Genomic DNA, 24,962 nt, shown 5'->3' with positions numbered 1-24,962 from the left:
ACTGTGTTTGCAGAATGGCAACCATGAACAGATCTTTTGTGTTTCACCACAAGAGTCCTGGGGCACACATCAGCATTGCAGCTCTGGTTTCGTACCCTATGGAAGCTGTGGTCTGGCAGAGCGCTGGGCACTGCACTGGGCGCAGCACCTGCTGCTAACAGAGCCCTGCACTCGGATGTTGTTTGCAAACTTTATTTTTTCTACTTCTGCTGATATTAACACATATTTTCCAAAAATTGAGAATCGTGAGGTATTAAAAGCTAAATAAAAATATCATAATAGAACAATGCTGTTATAGTTCTAAAAAGTAAGAAAAAGTGCCTTTTTCAGTTAGAATGATGTAAGACAACTTCTATCCCTTTGTCTTAAATGTCAAAAAGGCAATCAATTTTCAAATAATTTCCCCTGAAATTTCAATAACAGCTTGTTTACATTTTTGCAAGTCATCGTAGCTGTTTTAAATTAGCAGCATTCATTGTCCTTTATATACTGATGGAAACTGCACAAATATTAGATACAATACAGATACTGCATTCTCACACTCACACTGCCACTGTGAAACGGTATTTGTATTTCCTCTGGGTATACTCCCCCGCCTCAAACCTTTTTCTCTCCTACACACACATAGAAATATCCTTTCCTTTCTCTCCTGAACAGATTGTAGCAAAAGGAGAGATTTTCCTACAAGTCTGCTCTCCTCATTTTACTGTATTTCAAAATTTTCAATGAATTCATAGTGATAAACGTTTCCTGGGCAGAGAATAATGAAAACAAGACGCCTGCTACCCTGAAGGGCTCTGTATTGACCTTGCAAAGTTGTCTTGGGGTTCTGTTTGAAAAGTTTTTTATATTTGTGTACTGAGTTTCTGGGTTAGCGTGGTATTCTGTATCCAGCTTGAGTTTTGTAATACCAGGTATCATCCCTGTGTGCGGTGACTGGCCTTGACAGCGCACTACTTTATGCCCTTTCTGCTAAAGAGAATGAGAACGGCACATCTAAGTTTGTCTGGAAAACGCTGGTTATGTAGGGCCACGAAGCAGGATCTATTAACACTCTGAAAACCGCACATATGATGGGAAAATTATTCTTAGTAAGAGTGTTTTCATGAGATCTGGAGCTACATATTGAGGCTAGCTCTTGAATTCAGCTGAGCTGTATTTGGTGCAAGTCCTTAGGTAACAAGGCACAGGAGGTGCGATTCTGCCTCTCCTTGGCTGCCAACGCGGAGGCACGCGGGGGCCCGACCGCACGGCTCTGCCCGTGGCACCACCGCCGCGGCCACCAACAGGTCCACTGCTGCTGGCCTTTGGATGGAAACCGGTACGTTATGTGACGTGGATCGTTTCCAGTCAGCCTTCTATTGAAATCTGTGAGTACTCTGCAGCAGTGAAATGGTGTGAACAGGTTCTAGAGAGAGATGAAGAAGCAGGCCTATTGCTTGTCTTGATGCACAACTCTATTCAGCTAGACGTAAAGAGTAAATAAAACCAAGTGACTGCATTTATGAATACTCAGTTGTTAAACCAAAGGAATGTTTAGTCTAAATTATCTTCTAGTTGAAATCACTGGGATGGTTATTAATGGTAATAGTTTTATAGCGAGGAAACAGCAAGTAAAGCATGCAAAGAAAGTTCAGGGGTAGCTACTGCCCCTGAAATGGCAAACACTGCAGAAGAAAGTCTCTAATACTATTTATTATTTTTTTACTTGACTTGAGGGTGGTGGTTTAGTATATTACATGTTCACTGTAAGTGCATCTAAATATACATGCATTACTTGAGAGAAAAAAAAAAAATATCTGGTGTTTTCCTTTCACAGGATCTTCTGCATCTGCCCTGTAATTTTCTCATTTCCTCTTTTTCCAGAAATGGGTTGTTTTAGCTATTAGCTACCATGGAGCTGACTGTTGAGAATGGAGAAAAAAGCAAATCAGATGCTAGCAAAGGAAGCAAGTTTTTGATTTCTTTTATAGTTTGTGTCAGCGTGAAATCCCTAACACAAAGGAACAGCAGCAAGCTTTCGGTGAGCAGGGTCACACGGCTGCTTCCAGTCTCAGGGCGGGTCATACCCTGCGGTCCCTCTCATCAGCTCTGTCGCCAATGCCCGTGTGCGCTTCCTGCCAGCAGCGCAATTAATGCAGCCAGGCTACGTCTCTTCCTGGGCAGGGCGTACACGTGGGATGAAGGAATCATCCAGTCAACTTGGTCTTGCCTACCACCATTCCTACCTTTCCTGTAGGAAAGGAGAAGATAGCCTCTTCTCCATCCCAAGTTGAACGTGCCTCTGCCGTATGATAGGGAGCCAGGGACAGGCTCCTGCTGCTATCAAAATACTACACCCAGCTCGCTCGCATTCAGGGAAAGAGTGTCACCAAGAGCTCGGTGAATTGTCCAGGTGAGGTGAATACAGCCCAGAAACTGAGAAGTAAGACTGCCTCCTATGAAGGCATGGCAGGATACAGTAGTAAATAATGCCGTGCAGGTTTGGATTCATATTAATTGCTGATCAAAGCTGTGTGAGAGCTTTTCTGACAAAAGAGACGTCCTTGTAATTGCACTCTGCACCACACATTTTAACTCTTAAGCAGGAGCAAAATATAGAGTTGTATTCCATAGCAAAGAGTCAGAGCAGGGCTGTTAATGCCACATTTGATCTTTTGCTAGAATATCTGTGCTGCAGCATGACGGGACTCCCTGCAGTGAGTCTTTTTTCCCTTTGCGACTCCTCCACTGAGGCATGATTGCAATATCAGATCCTCAGCATCAATTTCAGAAGTTCTGAATTCTCTAGTAATTTAAGCCCTGAGAAGCTGGAGGAACCTAGCATCTTGTAATCCCTCAAAGGGAGTGATTGTTATGATCACAGGAGTAAACTTTCCGTGTATTGCCAAACCTGTATTCAGCCAAAGGACCATACACAGTGAAAGACACAATTCTCAGGAAATTTTACATGTGTTTCATTGCAAGAGTCCTAGAATTCCTGCTACTGTTAATTTTGCGGTTGCTTGCTCTGTAAATATTGAAAATTTTTCACTTCCCAGAAAAAGAACCGCTGAGATGAAGTTTGTTATTCTCCACCTCTCTTTCCAATAAATGGGGCAGAGAAAATATTTATTATTGGTTTATTGGGTAACACCTTTTAAAATTTGGGTCTTTTCTCATGCTGTTTTACTGACTCCAAGCCAGTTTTAAAAACTGTCTGTCTAGGAAACTCCCAGTGAGATCAAATGATTTTATTTCAAGTAATCATAATTTATTGATAGAATATTAGATATTAGAAACTTTAAAAAGCCTGGAACTCAGATAATTTCTGGAACTTTGAGTATCTTATAACAGACACTTTGCCTTCCCATACTGCTGCTTGAGGATTAGAACCCTCTTTCATTGCTCCTCTTCACTGTGTATGGCAAAAATAGAATTGTTTGAAACCAGTGACGAATGGAAGCAATTCATTTCCCAGTAACAGATGTCACCATAACCAGCACAACCAACCAACTCAGCAGGGTCACGCAAAAGCATGGAGTGCTGAAGAACAATTTTTCAAGCCCCATTTTAAAAAAATACAGCATGTTATTTATAGCACACTGGCTTTTAGGTATGTACCTGCAATGTTTTGCTGGCCGTTGCTAGTTGGAAGGAAGTTAGTTCATCATTTGCAGGTTTTCCTGACACATCTGTTTTCCTGAATGCTCTTGATACACTACAGTTTTGCTCCCACCACCATGTTTCCCAGCCTGACACAGTTTTTGTGTTACATCTTCCCGTGGCTTTGCATCTTCTGTAAGCTTCATGAGCCAAAATTACTATGTAATATAAAACAGGAACAATAAGAGGCTTTGCTGTTCTGTAACTTATTACTGAATTTGTATCTTCCTTTTTCTCTATGAAAGATGTTATCAAAATCATCAAGGAGCAACATTTTGCCTCTTAAGCAGGAGTGTCCCATTCCTTCAAATCGAGATGATGTGGGTTCACCTCCTCTACCTCAGTCATGAAAGCAGACACTGGAGAGTTCCTTCCAGTTGTTTGGGAGAGCAGGGCCCTTAGAAAATGGGACACTATCTACTTTATGAGTCTGCTTTGCCAGGACAGCGGGATGTGTGATCTTTCCAGTTACAGGGATACACGCTATTTAGATTCCTGAATAGAAAGCCTGCCATCACACCACCTCTTGGCCAACTTCATTTACCCTGGTCCTTCAAGATGGTTTTGTGTCAGCAAATATTCATGGAGACAACTACAAACACAGATGAGGGTAATCAGTGCAATACTTCAAGTGCCATATTTTTTGCCAGAAACTGTTTCTGTGGCAGCTGTGCTGCAGTGGTGCCTCGTAAGTCTTTTCCCATTCAGGGAGGATTAAGGCCGTGCTGCTGAGACAGGGGCTGCTCTATCAGAGGGGGATCCACGGCAGGAGAAATTCGATAAACTGATTGAGACTATCTGCCTAACTGTTGATCGAAAAGAACCACCAATGTTCCCTGCGTTCTGGTCAATCCTTTGTTTCACGCTGAACTGCGAATTAAGGAAGTCATGTAAGAGCTGGGAGGCAGTTTTCAGCGAGTGTCAAGCACTTCTGGTACAGGTTATTGGTTGCGGAGGGACTGACAAAAAGCGAGCAGGCTTTGATGGATGGGAGCCCAGCACAGTCTTAGACAGCTCTGTCTGATGGAGCAAAGAACATAAGTGCCAAAGATGATCTAAAGAACGGGAGGAAGAAAAGGGCTAGTGCTGTCAGACACAAACAACTGCTGAGGAGAAAAGCTGTCTTGTAATACCAAGTGTAGAGAAATTCAATAAGTTCACTTTGAGTGTCAAAACATATTGCAGAACAAACTATCCATGGAATGTGGCAGCACAAGGGAATAAATGTAATCACAAAATAGTCAATAAAATAGAGTGAAAATATAAAATAAATGCTATGCGGGAGACAAATGTGGAAATATTGTTAGTGCCAGTAAACAACAGAGCACTTGGTGTCTTTCACAAGCAAATGAGGGAAAAAAATGTTTTGCACTCTCCTGAAGAACTCATGTTGACTTGAAATGAGAAGAAAACAGCTTTATATCAAGGTTTAGGTTATGACTGGAGTGTATTTTAGAATGGTCTTGTATTTCATGAGCTGTAGTTTAAGAAGGTATAATAAAGTCTTATTGGTCACAGAAAAATGGCAGAAGCAGAACAGTGGAAACAACAGAATTTCCAGTTGGGAAAGATTTGGAAACGGACATTAGGCTTTTTGTTGAATCTGAGCAAATTTCCCAAATTCAGAGAATCTCAAGAAAAAGGATCTTTTTATTTAGTGAAAAAAATTTCTGAGTGTTGCGTTTATACAACTATTTTTAGCTGTACACCTTATTTAAACACACTCATGTTAAAAAAAACTCAAATCCATTTAAAATTTAAAATATTTTGGTCTTAGATGGAAAAGACAGACTCCAGAAAGTGGAGGAAGGAAGAGTATCAACGGGACACTGTATTAGTGGATTATATCAAGTGTCCACAGGGAATTAAAGTAAAATATTAAGGGAAGTTTAGGGTCAAACCAGAGAAGTTAATTCTATTAACATGTTCCAGAAACTGTTTACAGAATTCATGCCTGACTAGGGAGAGTATGATGCTAGGGCTGCATTACTGACCACACCATGGAGATGGTGACATAAATGCAATAAGGTAAGTGAAATTACATTGGCTGTGCAGAGTTTACACAATAATGCAAAATTTAATGTGCTCCGACACATGCGGCATTAAATCAGGAAGTGACAAAAGAAATGAAGCTTTTACATACCATAAATGATTGCTGTTTGTAGCAAGTAATCAGCAACCCACAACAAGAGAAGCTGATTTAATTCTGAGTAGTACATAGGACCTGATTGAAGAAGTAGTTATCAGAGAACCACTTCTGGACTGAAAGTCAACATACTTGTTGAGTAGGAAAAGGATTAAAAAAAAAAAAATCCACTGAAGTCCTATTTAACTTTCAGAGAGTGAGCAGATAAAAATGAGAAAGTTCATTAAAAGAAAAATTAAAAGAACAGCTAAAAAAGATTTAATGCAAACAGCATGGAGGCAGGCTAGAGATAAAGTGTATGGGAGTCAGAATAATCACATATAACCCATCAATTTTATAGAAAAATTATAAAAAGCAACTCTCTCATAAACAAAAAAAACCCCTCAACACCCAACCCAAAACAGCAGAATGAAGATGATTTTGGAAAGACACCCTTCAAAAGTGTAAGTCATCTCAATGGAGAAAGATTCAATGGGAAAAAAAGCATAAAATTTATCAAGTTAAATATAAACCACAGTATTCTGAGAATAAACTTGCTGCAGACATAAAAGTTAATAATTCTTTCTTGTTAAAATAATCACACTAGAAGCAGGAGGCCTCCCAGAGAGATGTTTGGGTAGATAGGCAATCAAGGTATAAAAGTACCGAATACCAAATTAATTGTTTTCACTGATGTTCACAACAAAGAAGGTTAGAGAGATTCTCACAATCTGAGGAACTTTCTCAATGTCTCTCATCATCTAAAGGTGTTTTAGATGTAAATAATGTCTAACAATACAAATTGCCATAAGGTGATGTTCATCCAAAAAGTGTTTTAAAGGAACTCAAATATGACATTTCTGAACTAACTGCCATAACGTATAACCTGTCACTTATGTCAGCCTTGATGCCGGAAGAAATGTTGTAACTGTGGCACAGTCTTTAAAAAGGACTCAAGGGCTGGTCCCTGTAATAACAAAATATAAATCAGACACATTGTTATGCCACTGTAAAAGATCCATGTTGTTCTCATGTCTAGAATATCGCGTGTAGTTTTAGCCTAACCAAATGAAAAAATGACATCATAGGTCCAGAAGAGAGAAAGAAAGCACAGATGACCAGAGATGTGCCATGGTTTTATATATGATAAGATTAAATAGATTAAGATTCATCATTTAGATTGGAGGAGTGGACACGTCAAGTCTATATAATCGTAAATGGTATGAGGGATGTAAATAGGGATGCATCATTCTCTGTTTCTTCCTATCTAAGGAGGTACAGGCTCAACCATACAAAAACAATAGAAGCAAACAAACGGAAATACCTTTCACTTATTGTGTCATTAAAATGTGAAATGTATTGCCATAAGATGTCACTGAGATCTCCTCTCAGCAGCTAGCAACCACTGTGGGTACGATGGAGGGTCCAGCTCAAAAAGCCAGTTTATTGCTGGTAACTGGGAAGGCAAAGATGAAATCCTTCATACTTCTTCCTGTTTGCCATAAATTCCTGCCACTGCTCACTGCTGAAGTCAGAATTTGAGGGTAAGTGGAACATTCGTCAGCTCAAACAAGGTTACGTTTTCATGATGCTATCATAATAATAGTAGTAATAATAAAACCCAGAAAAGACTACCTATTATTTGCAAAACATTTTGGTTTTTGATGGAAATGTATATCTGGTGGAATTCAATAATGATGAAAGTTGTTTTAACAAGCTGCAGGCATCCTTTCGGTGGGCGCTAATTCCACTGTTCCGTCTGGTGTGTGCTCAACTGATTGGAAATGAGAGAACTGACACAGAAAGCTGCATTTAGAAAGATCCCCGTTTTCATGTTCCGATGTATCTTGTCAGTAGTTTAGATGATTGCTGGGGTAGCAACTGCATTTTATATATATAAAAATGTATATATGTGCATACACGTATGTGTGTACATATATATATAAAAAATATGTAGAAATAAAACCAACCCGGTAAATCTCACCATTTTTTCTGGACATAGCTTTAAAGTATTAATTCTGTGAGCCACACTCTCACTTTTTATAACTTGAAAAAGTGAATACTCTTACAAAATGTTTTTTGCCCGCTTTTTGGAAGTTCATTTTTTTTCCGCTCAGTAAGAATTTTATCATAATTTCATGCCCCCACACTTCACGGTTTGTTACTTGGTCTATTACTCTCACATTTAACTTGATAAGGTCCTGCTTCCTATGATATTCATTTTTGAGTTTTGATTCTTCACAGCTGCTGCTTTGAAGTCTTAGATAACATTCTGAGCATTGCACATTGCTCCTGGTTTTAAACTTTTCATTCAACTGCAGTACATAGCTCTGTTTCTCCCACATAACTTTTCAGTAAATTGTTATATTCTAATATTCTACAATGAATGTTTTCCTTTTAATCAGGGCATAACTGGTGACTCTTCTTAAAAGAAGCTGGTAACTTCTGTCAAAAGGTTTGGTGATTTATCCTCATCTTCTTCAATCCTTTCTTCAAAGGAATTTAAGTTTGTTACTCAGTTCAGGAGGATTCTGAATCATTGTGTATTTCATACATGCATGAAAGGAAGAACTGATACTCGTACTTGTCTTCGTGCCCTCTCTTTCAGCACTATGGGTTTTTTTGACCCAATCCTGTCCAGGACCAGGAAATGCAGCTGTCAGTAACTTCCTTTGGATAATATGAAAGTGTGCTGGAATAGTGAGTATGTGTGTTGTTGAATGGCTGTTAGCTGGAAATGAGCAGATAAAACCCCTCAGGTTTTGCCCTTGCTTCCCCCTTCAATGCTTACAGTGACCTAAACCACTGCATATGAATCTGGACTGCAGATCAACATCAGGTAAAAACTTCCTTTACCAACCTTTAGATCTTCAGTTATTAACTGGAAAAATTTCATCTGAGATTTTTTTTACACTTTTTTAAATGGATAAAAAATGAGCAACGACCTCATCTCACAGGTTGACCTGAGGCTGTTTGGATCTCGCGGCAATAAGGATGTATGACTGGAGAGCTGAGGGCGCTACGGCTGGAGCAGTACTGCGGAGAGTCCCACTTGTTCCTCTCCTCTGTGGGTGCTTTTTACATGAAGGGTCCTATTTTTTTTATTCCTTAGCCCTTTCTGTGCCATGTCCAGCCCTTTCTGTCAGTATCCATGGATACAAACATGCAGTTCTCATGCAAGTTATTTACAAGCACGTGAAAGCACAGATGATGTATACTTAAAATTACGCTTGCAATTTGACGTCTTGTCCAATTATATGCACTGGACCGTAAAGAAACGACAAACTTTTGCCAGCATTAATCTTCCCTCAGAGTCACGATACGGGGCAGAATCCTAATAATGAAAAATCCTTATTATACAGAACTACTTACAGATATTAGCAGTGCCCTTAGGTATAGGCAGATAAGAACCAGGGCTCCACGGTCGGCCCTGGTAATTCTTCTTGCACTTTCCACAGTCTGGGCCAGTTGTGTTATGCTCACATTCACAAAGTAGTCTTTTGTTTTCTTCTTTACAGCCCGTAGCGTGAAGGTTGCACTTACACCTGTTTTTAAAAGGCAAAAATAAAAAAAAGGGATATTATTTAGAAGTGAGTTCAAGTTCAGATTAAGTCTTAGTAAAGCATGTCTTATGGCAACCACTCTGTTTCTGCGTGTGGTGCCTGTATTACTGTTTTAGCATGCTTTACAAGACATCGCTCAAATGCATATTGTGCTATCTTCAGCTTGCACAGGTCCAAAAGCAGTGATTTCACCAAGACTCCAAGATGCTGAGTCTTTTCTTGTCTTCACTAATGCAGCTCCACTGAGATCAACTAAATTATTCATAATTTTCACTACAGACAGGTTTATACTCCTGCAAAAATTCAAGAGTTAGTACTTCCAGGAACAAACCAAGTCCTCTGCTTATGTTCTTAGAGAGTCTGGCCCAAATTAAGATCCAAATTAGGCCCTGGGAGTCTGACAAAAAAAGACTTCAATTAAATATCCTCTGCAATGCCACACTTGAACAGAAGGGAAACTCACTATAATGGTGTTTTGCCATTCTTGTTCAGGAAAGGAAAATTTTTTTGCCTCCTTTAATTTGATATAGTCATAGAAGCTGAAGGTTCAGATAGGCACATTTAGTTTTACTCAGGAAAGAACACCTAATCGAACCTTGTGACAAAATCATTAGTTAAACCCAATTCCGCATCTGGTCTTAGAACAATTGTATTGTCCTTAAATTCCCCTCTTTCTCTGAAACTAGGACACTTACAGAACGGGAAGCTAGTTTCATAAACAGTAAGGTATTGCCACCTCTTTCCATCCCTTTCCAACAGATGTCAAAACCGGCTAAAATCTGTTTCCATCTGGGGCTGGAGAGAAAAACCAGTATTTAACGACCCTGTCTGTTTGTTTTCCTAATGATTGTACATCCAGTGATTTAAAGGGTTCTCATGCGGGCATTTGTCACCTGTTCCATACAGTGACCAATAATTAGAGCAAAACAACACATGGAATGGCCAAGTGCAAATTAACAGCTGTCAAGCTGACTTCCATTTGGAAGGAATATGACCTGAAGCAACTGGCCACATACATATATATCCCCAGGGTAAAACAAGCTTGCAGTTGTTATAAGTGGCGGCTGGAGAAAATCCACAAGCATCCGTAATACAGCAGGTAGTGGAGCATTCTCCTCAGTGCTAGAAATGAGGCAGATGCAACTGCTGTTATCTGGGCAATGCTCATGCTAAAGAAAACCAGGTTCAGCACCTTTTAAATTGAAATTAACAAAATGTATTGAATATGCTAGACAAAATTCTTAGATGCCATACTTGTAATATGCACCTGAAGAAACAGACTGACCCTTCCTCCATTTTGCTTACATGGTTAAAAGTCTTGGGTGGACTCTGGCCTTCTCCATCTCCTGCTTCTATCCAGTCCTGTCCCATGCCTCTTCACATATATACAAAATATATGCATACATTTATATGCATGGCTGTACATATGCATACACAAACAATTCCTATAAATTCTCATACATATTGATTTCCTTTTATTTCCCACATTCCCTAAATCCGCTGTGATCCACTTCTTCATAGGTTGCCTCCTCCTTTTCCTTATTTCCCAGGCAAGAGAACTTGGACAGCATGGAATAGCTCTGTTGCCTGTTCTGGTGCCCAGTTTTTTAATTTCTTGCCCACACAGTACAGAAACGGGCAGACTTTCTGCAGAAGGCATCTTCTGTGATTTTAGCCACCACGCTCCAACAGATAAAGGAAAACTACAGATTTCGGAGCTTGATGTTTACACCAGATACGGACAGGTTTTCACAAAAACAGCTAAACGCATTTTCTTGTGGAAGTATTTAAGGACCTTCTGTCAAATTCTAAACCTCTGTTAACTGAGATTTAGAACAATCAGCCCTCATACGGGCATTCAGAACAAACACACCCAACAGACAATAGGGACGTCTTAGTGGCTTAGCTTCCTAGATGGAGGAATTGCTAAATAGCTCTTCCTCCTCTAAACTGGTAGAATAATCACAGGTTCATTCAATCAATGCCTCTCTGCAAATTAATTTATTTGGATGTTTTATATGTATTTTTAAAAGCCTTCCCAGCAGAATCCCCCAGAATGCTGCATCCTGCTTTACAGGAAAATTCCAAATAATACCACGTGTAAGAGAAAGGAGAGCAAACTTTTACTCCCCTCACTTAAAAACCAAAACCATGCCAAAACCAACCCTCCCCCCAGAAAAAGAAACCCAGCAATGGGGAGAGAGATGTAGCCTTCTAGGAGTATGATTTAAAGTGAAAGAGAGAAAACAACAAATTTGAACACTGAAAAAAATAAAGGACTGATCTAAAACCTTTGTGGGGAGAGAACAGATAGTCAAAACCTAACATTAACAACTGAGCAGAAAAAGAGCTGACAATACTGAATAATCCTAAAACCCCTCAGAATAATTCAAACTTAGCTGTGTACAATTTCCAAGGAGAAGAAGGTAAGGAACAAATGCGGTTGCTGTGGTTTTCTACAAGGCTAGCTAAAGATCAAAGATCAAGGTAAAAAAATAAATTTATATTAAAAATGTCAAATGTAGAGTTAATGAGAGCTAGTTAAAGCGGGCACAAAAAGAAATGTTAAAAAAGAAAACTTAAACCACAAAAGGTCAGTCTGTGTGGCAAAAAACATTACCTTTGCCTTCTTAGCATACAGGCAACAAAAAAGCTGCATTTGGTTTATGATCGTTAGTGTTATACAAGTACAAAAAAATCTGTAGATTAATGAAATGTGAAGTGATTAAACTGGAGTTCTTGCTGGTGTCAGTAACTATACATAGGGAGTAAAAGAGCAGAAGCATAAGCAGGAAAAAACGGTATTCAGAGGATTGAACCACAGAGGCTTTGATTCTCCTCTCACTTGCACCATTTTTTTGCTGAGGTGACTTCACAGATCTCAGAGAGATTAATCATGATTTCCACAGCAAATCAAGGACGTAGCTGAATACTGAATGAGTGTAAAATGCAGACAGTGCTAAAACTGAAAGGTAACAAAAAAGCATCTGTGCAAAACAAACTGAATATAAGTTGGAGGGTACCGTGTCTGGGGGAAAACAAGCCAGTACCAAATTCTGCGCTGTATGTGGAGAGCCGGTTTTACTGAAACAGGGAAATACTATTTTGTATACTTCTGGTTTTTTAGGAAGACTGCACTAGGAACTGGGCAATCTGTCCCAGGGACCTCATCAGAGGGTATGTATGGACAATCTCAGAGACTTCTGCAGAGAAGAGAAATGCCTGTTGTGCCTGAGGGACAGAGGTAAATGTGCATAGCAGGGCTGAGAGACGACTAGAGTACAATAAAAAGCTACTTCTATTTGCGGGATAAGCAGTAAGGAGAATTGAAATATTTAAGGTTACAGAAAGATGACTATTTAGGTAAAAGGACCATCCAGACGGACCATGGGAGAACCACTCTTGTGATGAGATATATCAGATTGTGAGCAGTGTGAAAACAAAGCAGCAGAGTCTGGACCTCAGGCATTGCAGAGAACTGGGAATCAGCTGAGCACCACTGATCTGGTAGCTGACTCGAGCTCCAAGCAGATCACTGTCAGGATGTGGACATCAGCTTCCCATGGAAGACTGTCAAGGTCAGAGTCCTTCATCTGTCTCATCTCTTTTTTACGGAGGATTACCTTTCTCTTCTGCTCCAGAGGTAAGGAAATATTTTGTTACCTTATGTTACTATCCATGACAACAAACTATTACTGAAAATCCTAGGTACCATTTGTAATTTCTTTAAACGCTTGCTTTGAAAGGTGGTTCCTAGCTGTTATTGCTTAAAATCTGAGATAGTAACAAAAGGCTTCATTAGATTTACTTACAAAGCGCATTAAACATAAAATTTCGTATAGCCCTTGTAGATGTTTCCATTAGAAGAATGTGGTCACTTTGGCTGCATGTGTAAGAATGGAGAAGTTCCGAAAGCCTAAAAAACCACTTTCATGTCCTGTGTACTGAGTTCCAGATGACAATATCTCATGCTTATATAGTTCCTTGAAATCCAAAGAAAAAGTCAAAGTGTGTTACAAGGTATTACGTACACATGCCCAGAAAAGCAGTTGCTGGGTAGCAGGGGGTGGGTAGCAGCTGCTTGGCACGTCAGATGGGTTTGTGTGTGTACTGAGAAGGGGTGACTGAGGGAGCTGTAAGCAGAGCAGGTTTGAGAGTACTGGTCAAGGTACGGCAAATGTAGAGCACATGCTGCAGCCTTTGCACTGCACTGGCAAACAGCCTAAGGGCACAATCCCATGTAAGGATAAAGCAAATGTTAAGGGCAAAGTGCCGTTCTGAGATACAGCATATGCTCGCCATGAATGGCATTGCTGAGGTCTGATGCTCTGTATGGCTTTACGAAGAATGTCTGAAGTCTGTGGATTTACGAATATCAACAACTCCATGAGCAATCAGGTTACGTATGGGGAGATGCAGGCCTTGAAACAGCTCTTTCTACCTGAAGGGAACAGTTGTCTGCCTGTTATAGCTGGTGACAGTTTTTCCAGACTTTTTTGCGTTGATCGTTGTGGGAGCAGGTCTGTCAGTGCTGAGCTTGTGAAAGCGAATGCCATGTCCCCACAACACTTGTCTGCATTTGGAAACTTCCATCCTGATGTTTCCACAGCTCAGCTGATATCCATCTTTCCAGTTCAACCTGCGAGGACGTTTCCTGCTAAGCAGCCTCGTTACAGCACACGCAAGAACACATTTCCCTCCAATGTGCAAATTCAATTTTGAATCACTGGAGATTGATATTGCTGTCCAACGCTATAAACTCTAATTGTGTGGGAGAACAAATTTGTTTTTCTGACCACTCATCTTTGACAGACTCATTATTTTGTCATAAAGCAATTGAAATGATATTTTTGGCAGTTACATAAGGCGCAGAAAGCACTCCGGCGTGTTGAAGGAGCAGTGCTGTTGTAGTGGGAGCAGGAGCCCTGGGTGCGCTGCGTTCCTCGCAGGCTCTATTTACGTACAGCCAACTGACATTAAAATGCTGTAAATATCACTCAGGCAATTGCTGAAAGCGTGCTGATGCTCTTGCATGTGAGTGCTGCCCAACAAACTGAGGGTCACGTGAGGGGATCATTTATGTTGAAGAGATCATTCATGAGAAGGAAAGGCAAGAGAAGCTCTTTGATACATTTTTAACGACTAGCCATATGTTCCTCACTTAGATACATCTTTGGATCATTCTAGGTCACTGCCAAAGTTTAGAAAATCAACTTAAAACCAGCTCGTAAGCCCTCTGCATGGGCTCTTCACGTTGACGTGCCACGGGTCAGCTCTCTGCTCCCAGGTAAGCAAAGCCTGAACTTGCACGTTTGCTCTTCCCATTACTGCCCGCACAATGTGGCGCGCACACAGTGTAAAATACCACCCTGCGCAGCTTTAATTAGGTATTTTAAAACACTGCTAGCAATCTTAGGAGCCTTAGTCAGCTCCCCAGCATTAGCAACTACTTCCAGCACCTTGTTACAGTTGTCCTAAAGGACTTGGCTGTGTTTAGCACGACATAAAACGTGTTAAGGCTGTCATCTAAATTATGCCTCTCAAGCTTACTAATGACCTTGAGGCAGCTTCACCAGTGAGATTTAGTTTTCTATTACAATGTAGACAAAGATGAAAATTCCACGTTGCAAATACATTTTAAGTGATACCTCAGCCATGAAGGAGGAAGAGATGTAGGCCGAGAAAGCAAAAGTTAAAATATAAATACCTTTACAATATACCATGAAATATTTGGGATAAAGCCAGCTTTGCACCTGAATCACTAATTTTTGAGGTTTTACACCTCTGGGTTTTTTTATTTATTTTTTTTGACACTTTGAGACAAATTCATCGTAATTTGAGAAACTGTACAGGTAAGTGATAAAACTCTTGTACAAGGTGAACAGCATGAAAATACTTAGATAAATCTGTTTTTCCTTTAAATCTCTCTAGCAAGTGGAACATCTTTTCATAGAGGCTCAGTCTCAGAAACGTCACATGTCTGTTGAATATTATTATTCATTATATCATAGGATTTTCCCATGTCATGTCAAAAAAACCAAAGTATGCTGGTCCTTATCCTAATTTCCAAAGCTTAATAGATGTCTACACAGCTTTACTATTGAAGCAGATTTTGTGGGGATGAAAACAAGTATAAAGGACACCATTGTGACGAAATAAAATGATTGCTGGCCAATTTATTTCTGAGAGGATGGAACAGACAGTGAGAACACACACATAAAAGAGGTAACAAGATAATTACTGCAATCTAGGCCAGCAGTGCTCACTGCAGGGACTACCCGTCTGAAGAAGTTCTGAGCTAAAAGGGTCAAAAAACCTAAGGACAGCTGGCAATCGAACAGCGGCATGGGTTGCTGGCTGCAAGTAGGTCTGCTGAACAAATGTTCCAGCTCATGTGAAGCAGAAAAGTAAGTTCTGGGTTTTACTCAGTGGTTTTGGAGCCATAGCAGCATCTCGGGTCCATGTCGCTCTACGGAATCTTAGTCTAAAAAACGCACTACATCTTTTTCTGAAAGTTATGAATAAGACCACTGTGGTCTGCTGGTAAAATGTAGCCACTGTATGAGAGTAATGAAATGTGAGTCCTTTCTTTCATTTGTTTATTTCTGGAAACACATTTGGTCACTAGTCTTCTCCCTGTGCCTTTCCCTGAATTTATCTAATACTTCATAATCTCCCACCAAAAAAAAAAAAAAAAAAAAAAAAAAAAAATAAAAATTCCTTTGTGGAATGGGGCTACATCAATAATAAAGGATAAAAAAATTCAATAAAACCAAATATAACTTTGTATAGGTAGATATATTATTCTTTCATTTGCAAAGCAAGGACTAATGTTGGATCAGGTTTTTAAGCTTCTTAAATCTGTAAGTAGCTTTGTGGCTAGAAAAGAAGTTTAACCTGCTCTCAGTAATCCTGCTGCACCTTAGTACCTTACAATCCAGAGATTTACAGAAGCCTCTTCAACTTTATTCTTTACTGTTTAGTTTTCGCTGGTAAATTTGGGAGGAAATTGAATTAGATTCCCACAGGTAGTATGGAAAATTGGGGAAAATAGCTTCTTATTCTCCCTCAGCCTGACTATAATATATCTAGTGGGGAACAGCAAAACCCAGGCATGGAGAGCACGTTTGCTTTGCTTTCTCAGTGGCCTACTTCCAAGCAGTTTGGAGAGCTTAAAATTTAAAAAAAGAAAACAAAGTCCAAGAGGCTTCATAATTCCCTTTCCCACAGGAACGAGGGCTTTCCAAGCCTCACAGGAAGCGTGCAGAGCGTGGAGTTGTCCTCTGCTTGCGCTAAGCCAGCCCAGCAGTAAGAGTATGCAAGGGCTAAATGTAAACATTAACACGTTTGTAAGATTTATTGTGTTCACACGCTAGTAAACGTTTCTATATATTCTGACGATTTAAATGGGAACTACTGTCAAGTTAAATGCTAGTCAATACGTACAAGAACTACGGGATCACTACTGATTGATTTATACCTCAATCTGTATCTGATTAGTACGTTGTCTGACAGGTAGATGCACAGTCTTCCTTTCGAAGCCAAACCTTAGTGGGGCAGGTCCGTTTGGCTTCACCGCTCCTTTCCCCCTGCCCCTTTCAGACAGAGGGCCACAGGCAACCTTACCTTGCCAAATGAACGGTAAATGTTTCTGAAATGCAGCACTTTACTAGATGACATCCTTCCAAACAAACACAGGCAACTGAAAATGTTTACAGGCTACATCAGCAACACTCAGAACTCAAATATAGAAAGGAGGAGGCAGTGACCTATTAAACCTCTTACAAACACCCTCAGTATTTAAACATTTGAAACTGTTCTGATTTCTTGGCTAGATAAAAAAATGTTACAGACCAACAGATCTGAAAATTTTCGGACTTACTTCAATCTCTTAGGTCCAAAGTCTAAAAATAATCCAACAATGCTTATACCTAGTAGAACAGAACAGCTAATTCTGAGTCTGAGTTATTTCAGTTTACCACATTAAAAATACCTATCTTTAATATTAAATACTTAGATACACCTAGCCAAGTGGAGTGGCCAAATGCTTTTTCTAATTTTTATTTAACATTCTGTAAGTGTTAAAGCTGAAATAAATCTGTCTGAAAATATAGCTGCTGTACAGAGCTAACTTCCATCCCCTTCCCAAAACTCATTTTTGCTTTTTCTTCAGAGATATTAGTTTTCATGGAAATGTGTCAATAAAGAGAGTGGCTATAAAATCTGCTAGAGTTTGCCAGCAGCATGCTCCGCAAATAATTTCACCCGTGAACACAGTTTGCCAGATTCTTAGCTGATGTAAATCCATCTGGCTCCACTAGAGTCAATGAAATTATGTTAGTTCACACTGCCTGAAATGTGGCCTACTTTGTTTCCAGCTTTCATTCATATTATCCTAGGCTTGGTGGCTGTATTTATAGATAATGGCAGATAATATTTTTATCATTTTCAACGGCAGGCCTGAGATCTTGAACAAGCATGGGACAGAAACTGGGCGTCGGTGGAGGATAAGGAGCCGGGGTATGATGTGCTATCAGGGACACGGCTGCTGAGAAGGTAGGATGCTGGTATTTCACACTGACCACATGCATCCATTTTGTTCTAATCTTTAGCCTCAGAAGTAGGAAGCTTTCATTATCTACCTGAAGGATGCCAGAACTGGGGACCATGGCAGTCATGTCTCTCCCAGGCAGGAAGCAAAATCTCTCGCTAAGGTGAGGATGAACAATGACAATTTCTTCCAGTGCTACCAACTGATCATTTAACACTAGTGATTGTTTTGGTAGGTTCAGCAGCAGGTCAAGGGAGGTGATCCTGCCCCTCTACTCCACTCTGGTGAGACCCCACCTGGAGTACTGCATCCAGCTCTGGGGACCTCAGTACAGGAGAGACATGGAGCTGTTGGAGAGAGTCCAGAGGAGGGCCACGAAGCTGATCAGAGGGCTGGAGCACCTCTCCTATGAGGACAGGCTGAGAGAGTTGGGCTTGTTCAGCCTGGAGAAAAGGTGGCTCCAGGGAGATTTAATTGTGGCTTTCCAGTTTCTGAAGGGGGCCTACAGGAAAGATGGAGAGGGACTGTTTATCAGGGAGTGTAGTGACAGGACAAGGGATAAAGGGTTCAAGCTGAAGGAGGGTCGATTTAGATCAGATGTTAGAAAGAAATTCTTTACTGTTAGAGTGGTGAGGCACTGGAACAGGTTGCCCAGAGAGGTTGTGGAGGCCCCATCCCTGGAAGTGTTCAAGACCAGGTTGGATGAGGCTTTGGGCAACGTGGTCTAGTGGAGGGTTGGAACTAGATGATCTAGTTCAACCCCCCCCGCAGCAGGGGGGTTGGAACTAGATGATCTTTAAGGTCCCTTCCAACCCAAACCATTCTATGATTCTATAGTTCCCAGACTACCACTGAAGAATGGAGAAAAAGCAGCAGATGTAAACTCTAAGTATGTCAGTGCTACAGTTAGTCCCTCTTTTCCCTTCTCTCCCACTAAAAATTTCCCTTCTTTCTCACTGGAATCACTTGGTCTCACCTACTAAGTTGCTGTATTTCACGTAACAATCCAGCTCTTGCAGACATTGATGGGATGGGAGAGTGAGAAGCACGTGTTGCAGTGGTACTACATAGTTTAGGTGTTCTGCACTGTCATGATGTATCACATGTGTTTCAACTGGTTTGTTCTAAGTATCAAGAAAAACTAGGAGAGGGTAAACCCCCAAACATCTCCTCAGCTGCTTATGCTGTTACACATCAGAGAGAGAAGGGCTACTGGGACAAGAATGCGGCTCTCCCTCCACCAGCTGGCATAATGCAATCTGTTTGGCTGTACCTTGTCATTGTCTGTCTGATGGTGCAAAAAAAGTTAAGGAGCATGCTGGCTGAGGTTTGGCTACTGCTCATTGCCATCAGGATATTAAGGAAGCAAAGTTTTTGTTATTTTAAATTTTTTTGGTGCTGTCCAACATCCTGCTTAGCCAGCCTTAGTTTGCCATCCATCCACTGGGCAGTGAGTCATTATCAGCAAGTCAATACACGCCAACAGATACCCTAGACACACCTTCTATTTTAACCACTATAATACCACCAGGCAGAATTTAATCACTGTATCACAGCAGCTGTAAAAGTCTGTACCATGACCTGCTAGATCGTTAAGAACGTGGCACACAAACTTCAGATGAAAGTTGCAGCAATATATCACCGCAAAGTTCCATAGCTTACAAATTTAACAACGGAAGTTAAAAAGTCTTTAGGAGTCACTGTTACTTCTCTTTTCTCCTGATACAAATCTGAACATTAGATTTGAAATTCCTGGCATTGTGTTAATGTGCATCACCACTTTTAAGTTTATTGAGACACCAATTTTTCTGGGCTTAATTTAATTAATACCAGTCCTACATCTGCTCAGCAGCAATCCCAAGAAAGCTGCTCTAAGATGCTAGTGATTACACCAAACTTCCTGTCTTTATTTGCAAGTAGTATTTCACAGTATCAGCCGCCATTCAGGTACCCTGAATTCTTTTTCCCAGCACAACACTGAAAAGGAACAATTCGTTGTGTGGGAAGTCTAAAATTGTGGTCATTAAATTACCATCCAAGTGGCCATGCTTACAACACCATTCAAAAATGTTACTTAACTCTCTGCAATGGGAAAAATTTTATTCTCGCATGTGGCGATAGCCCGAGTGAGCTGTTACAAATTTGTGTCTACAATTAATGTTGGACAGACCTGGCTGAAGCAGAAATATCTTTACTTTAGGCTTAGAGAAAGACTCAGGATGTAGCACCTATTGTGTCTCAGTAGGGAATGAAGTATTTTCATGAGCCATTGTCAGGGGAGCAACATTTCTGCTACATGAGAAACAAGCAAGGTTAATTTCATACTGATTTCAATAACTTTTTGAGGACTGTAATAGAGAAAAGCAGCATAAAAATATCCATGGTGTGCGCAGAATTTGACACCAGGGAAACCAGTTCTGCAAAGCTGTACATCTGCTGCTCTTTTCAAAAGATCTTAAAGCATTTCTGTTTAAGAGATCTCCTATGGACTCATTTAAAGGTTTGATTGTGCCCCTAGTAGTTACTGCTGCAGGGACGGTATATATGGAAGAACGGGGTATGGGCTGTAGCGGGTTGCCTCCAAGGGAGAGAAAATATGCCTTGTGCTCCTCTGAGCTATACTCCTGGGAGGAGCAGTGGATGTAAGCCCTAACTCAGTGCAGGAGCACGCCGCCAACGCCGTCCTCGCTGGGTATCCCTTTGCATGCTCTTGGACACCAGGTTTCACTTGACAAAGTGAGACCTCTCTGACAGCTTTAACGCAATGAATAGCTCAGTCCTGTTCCTATTGCAGTCAGTGACGGGAAAGGCCTTTCTGTGGGTCCTGGTATCAGGATTTAGTGAGGAACTGTCTCCTCTGCTCATTCTTACCAAGCCCTCTTGGTAAGTTTATGACTGCAGGTGAGAGGTTTTACACATCAAACAAAGCCCTGAGAAGACTTCCACCTCCCTTCCAAACAAAGACAGAAGCCAGGGAAAGATTTGCTTCCAAGAACAAAATGAGTCACACTTCAGAGAAAAGCCAATGCAAAGCAGGACCGTTTACGGAGGTTGTCTAACCCTGCCAGAGCGTCTGGTTCAACCCAACTCATGGTGGCTCCCATGCAACGCGTGGCTGGGCAGGCTCCTCAGCGGCTGGCGCCATGCGGGGCGCCTGGGAAGCAGAGGGGAGCACGCGGTAGGAGACGGACGGCAGGAGAGCTCCGGGCAGTTGGTCAGGAGACGCCACGTACCTCTCTCTGAAAACTGCCAGAAAGAAGTCAGCCTTTCCTCCGAAGAGAAAAGAATATTGAACATATCCTTGGGTTTTTTTGCTACAGCTTTTGCTCCAGGTGTACCACCAATACGTGCAACCAGCAATAAAACACACGTAAAGACCAAAGGCTGAGTTCTCATTCCAGTTAAGTTCTGTTAATAAATATAGTTACACACAACCTGACAGTCCCTGAAAAGCCCAGGACTTAAGTGCTTTAAAAAGACATGTACTTCAAAATTAGATTTCCTTTCTTTTATCTGTCTTGTTTTATAGGAGATGTGCAGGGGAAAGGTAAAGAACATTTTAATTTTCAGTATCACCATGAAATGTCTGGGCACTGACTGGACATTTAGGAAAACCACCGGGACAAGCGAGGACATAGCAGAAATGTAATTTAGGTTGTTCTCTTTTGAGAATGCTGAGAATCCAGACATGAAAACTTTTGGCATATGATTTAGCAGCCTCTTGCTAGGTATTTTTAAATGATAAATACATAAAATATTTTTGAATTGTGAATACACAGCCTAACCCCAAACTACCACTTGATTCTGAGAACTAGCTTAATATTCCTCTTTGCAGGCTTATACCTTGCTCCTTGTCTGCACAGAAGCCACTGCCCAAGAATCATTGCTGCAACCACTCTGAAGGGCACCGTTTCACACAGGTAAACTCTGTCCTGCTGTTCCCCCCCGTGTTTTGCTTTCTGATGGTTATCGCTGATGTCACTTCTAGGTGTTACCGAGCTGAAGGACTTTGAATCCCCTCTCTCCCTCTGCGGCGCTGCCATCGTTACCAGAAAGAGAGAAGCCCCGGGCAGGCTGCTGCGTGCGGGAGTGCCGCCGTCCCAGCCACTGCTCTCTCCTGAAGGCTAAGGAGAAGAACGCGCTTATGAGGAAGGCAGGTTAATTGATCCCTTTTTGAAAAATCATGTTGCTGAACTTGAACTTTAAGGATAATTATAAGGCACAAGGCAGCTGTATTATTTTCTGGAGTGTGTTCCAAGGTATTCATGATTAAACTATCAAAATCGAGGGTGCATAACGAACTGTTCAGAGCAAACGAAGCTGACTAAATATTTCAAAAGTGGTTTTGTTCTGGTGTTTTCTTGCGTCTCATCAGGGTTGATTTTCAAAATGCTTAGGCCTCATGGCTCCGTCTAAAATAACTGGGAATCACTGGCTTCTTATTACCAAAACCAGAAACTCCAAATTCATTGTAAAATATATAGATCTTTTTTTGTTTCTCTTTTTTCCTTTTTCTCTTTTAGTTTTTCATCTCGATTGGAGGTCATCATTTGAAAGAGAAAAGTGAGAAAACCTAACAGAACATTTCTCATTGTTTATCATACTAGCCTCAGTTTTTTAACTTTTAAATTCCATCAATATAAGCTCCTTGTCACAGAATAATTCCCTCTAGAATTATTATGATAAGAATTATTTGCCAGTTGAGCCGTGTGAATAATTGATTTTTCAGTTCACTGACTGAACTGAAAAAAAACTGGAGGGAAAAAATCATTTGTCTCAAATGAAATGGGTGGTTTTATTTTCAGGTTTTAAATCCCTCTTTAGAAATTATTTTTTGACAATTTTTTGAACAAAAATATTTCCAAAGGAAAAATCATGCCTTTGTTGAGTTTTCGAAAAAATTAGTTAAAAGTGTTTATTAATGTGGGTTGAATTCTGAAGATACTTTTAGTCATCCTGACAGAAGTTTCTTCTGTGAATAACTTATACTTCAAAAATACTAATCCTTTCTCCTGCTGAAGAAAAGTAGATGAAAAGTGAGTGGTTTGTGTCTGTGCATAGTGTTTGAAATACGCCAGAAGCCACTTAGCATCCTATAGCTAATTTAGATACTGAAAAAGAGCTATGGGGTCATCCTACCTCTAGCCCTGTTGGTACAACAACACAGCATAATGAAATTATTTGCTGGGACTAATTTTAAAGAGCTTAGGAAATTAAGTTCTAACTGTATCTTTTCTTTTTAATTTGGGAAAACAATTCTTCTTTCACCTACTGTACTTCAGTTGCTGACTTTGCGTAGAGAAAGCTTGGGTTTTTTTTCCAAAATACTTTATGACTACTGTTTAATTGTAGACACTGCTTATTCTTATCTTGAAGCCATTAAACTAGCTAGATTCTGCAAACATTTTACTATGTTTTATTAAAGTCAGTGGAATTATACAAAGATGGTAAAATTACAAATGTTCTTCAGTATTGGAAAGCTTGAGATAGATGATATCATGTGTCAAATTTACTGGCTTTGTATCAATGACAATTCTGAAGCTAGTACATTAATAGATGGCCTGTGGGTATGACCCCTAATGGATGATCTGGTCTTCTCAGAGGTGGGTGGCCAGAGCTAGGCAGTCCTACTCGCTTATCAGATGCAGCTGGAAAGGAGCTTTTAGATGGGGAAAGGGAGAGGAGACCTGGCTTCTGGCATTGGCCTTGGAGCAGCGAGTGGGAGACACATATGGACATGCACGTATGCCTGCCCGCCACAGTACCACCAATGCTGACTGGTTTTCCCCCAGTGCCAAAACAGGTCTGCCACTGGGTCTAATACTTACCCTAGCCCCAAACTCACGTGACATGAGACAAGAGACTTTGTACGTCTTTGTGAAATGGGGTTGATGATACTGCTTTGATACTATTCCCTAAGTTTAAGTGACAAAGGACTGGTAGTTTCAAAGTAAAGTCTTAAGATTCTGACCTAATGTCAGACTAGAATAAAATAGTGATCGCGTTTGGCCTTCAAGTGCCCTGAAACATTCATTATTCATGTTTGTTTTTAACAAACACTGGGTAAATCAAAGAATGTTCAGACAGAGGCTAGAGCTGAGCTGCACTGTCCACTTAGGGGCTGGGAACACGTCTTTGTTGTCTATGAAAACAGACATGCTGGGAGGTTGAATTTGATCCAGTGGCTATAATATTCCATGTACCAGAAGAGCTAAACAACTTCATTTATATTTCAAGTGTTTCAAATCAATACTTCTCTTCATATTCTGCGACCCCCACCAGGAGACTCTTATAACTGAAAATTTAAGGAATAGATGGCAAGTTATGAATAATGTAAGGCTGTCATAGGGGAAAGCAAATTGTGAAATACTGCTGACAAAAACAATCAGTATATATTTATATTGAAAAACAAACATTGGCAACTCCATCTTGCATAACATAGCTTTTAAAATCCTATACAAACTTTTCAGTTTTCCCTGAAATGTCAAGCAGGCTTCCTCAGCCTCAAACTCCAATGGAAAATGTACAGGCTGTTTCCGTTCTCAAAGAATGTTTGAGCTAATCTGGAATTAAAATGTATGCATATATACATATGCATATATAATAAATACATAGCTCTGTGAACAATACTAGAGAACTAATAGATGCAGGTAAAGAAAGAACCTAGATTTGGAAAAAAAAAAAAAAAGAAAAAAGTAGTCATTAATACAGGCATGTCTAGCAGCATCTACTTCTCAAGCAGCAGCTTATGACATGGAACAGATCTAGCAAGGTTGGACAGGATCCTGTTCGGGGCATAGACAGTCAGATGGTGAACAACAGTTTCCTTGCATTAAAGCATTCTTCAGGGCATGGCCTTAAGGAGACTGCTGTTCAAAATGCATTGTTTTTTGTTTGCACACTGACAGAGAGCTGCCATCCATTGAAAAGAAGAGGAGGGATTTGTCCTGAAGAGCTGATGAGCAGGAAAAGACAAGGTGCCCTGAGAGGATCCTCACAAGAACTCTTGCATGACACAGAGCTTTATCCTTAATGAACTGGGGCATAATTATCAGAAACCTCCTGAACTGTGCAAATA

The 24,962-nt window shown here is 40.5% G+C and overlaps 1 protein-coding gene across 6 annotated transcripts in view; it reads right to left on the bottom strand.

The window, feature by feature from the left end:
• Positions 1–24,962, bottom strand: part of NTNG1 (netrin G1) — a 159,804-nt gene that overhangs the window by 51,049 nt on the left and 83,793 nt on the right. For all 6 annotated transcript variants that reach the window (XM_075760087.1, XM_075760085.1, XM_075760081.1 and 3 more), the window contains exon 4: positions 9,143–9,315. In XM_075760087.1, coding sequence (XP_075616202.1) covers positions 9,143–9,315 — 173 coding nt within the window. The remainder of the gene's footprint in view (positions 1–9,142; positions 9,316–24,962) is intronic.

Source organism: Balearica regulorum, chromosome 8 (genome assembly GCF_011004875.1).
Source record: "Balearica regulorum gibbericeps isolate bBalReg1 chromosome 8, bBalReg1.pri, whole genome shotgun sequence".
In the NCBI taxonomy this organism is placed as follows: domain Eukaryota; kingdom Metazoa; phylum Chordata; class Aves; order Gruiformes; family Gruidae; genus Balearica; species Balearica regulorum.
Note: the sequence above shows the minus strand (reverse complement) of the source record. Positions and strands in the feature narration are given on the sequence as shown.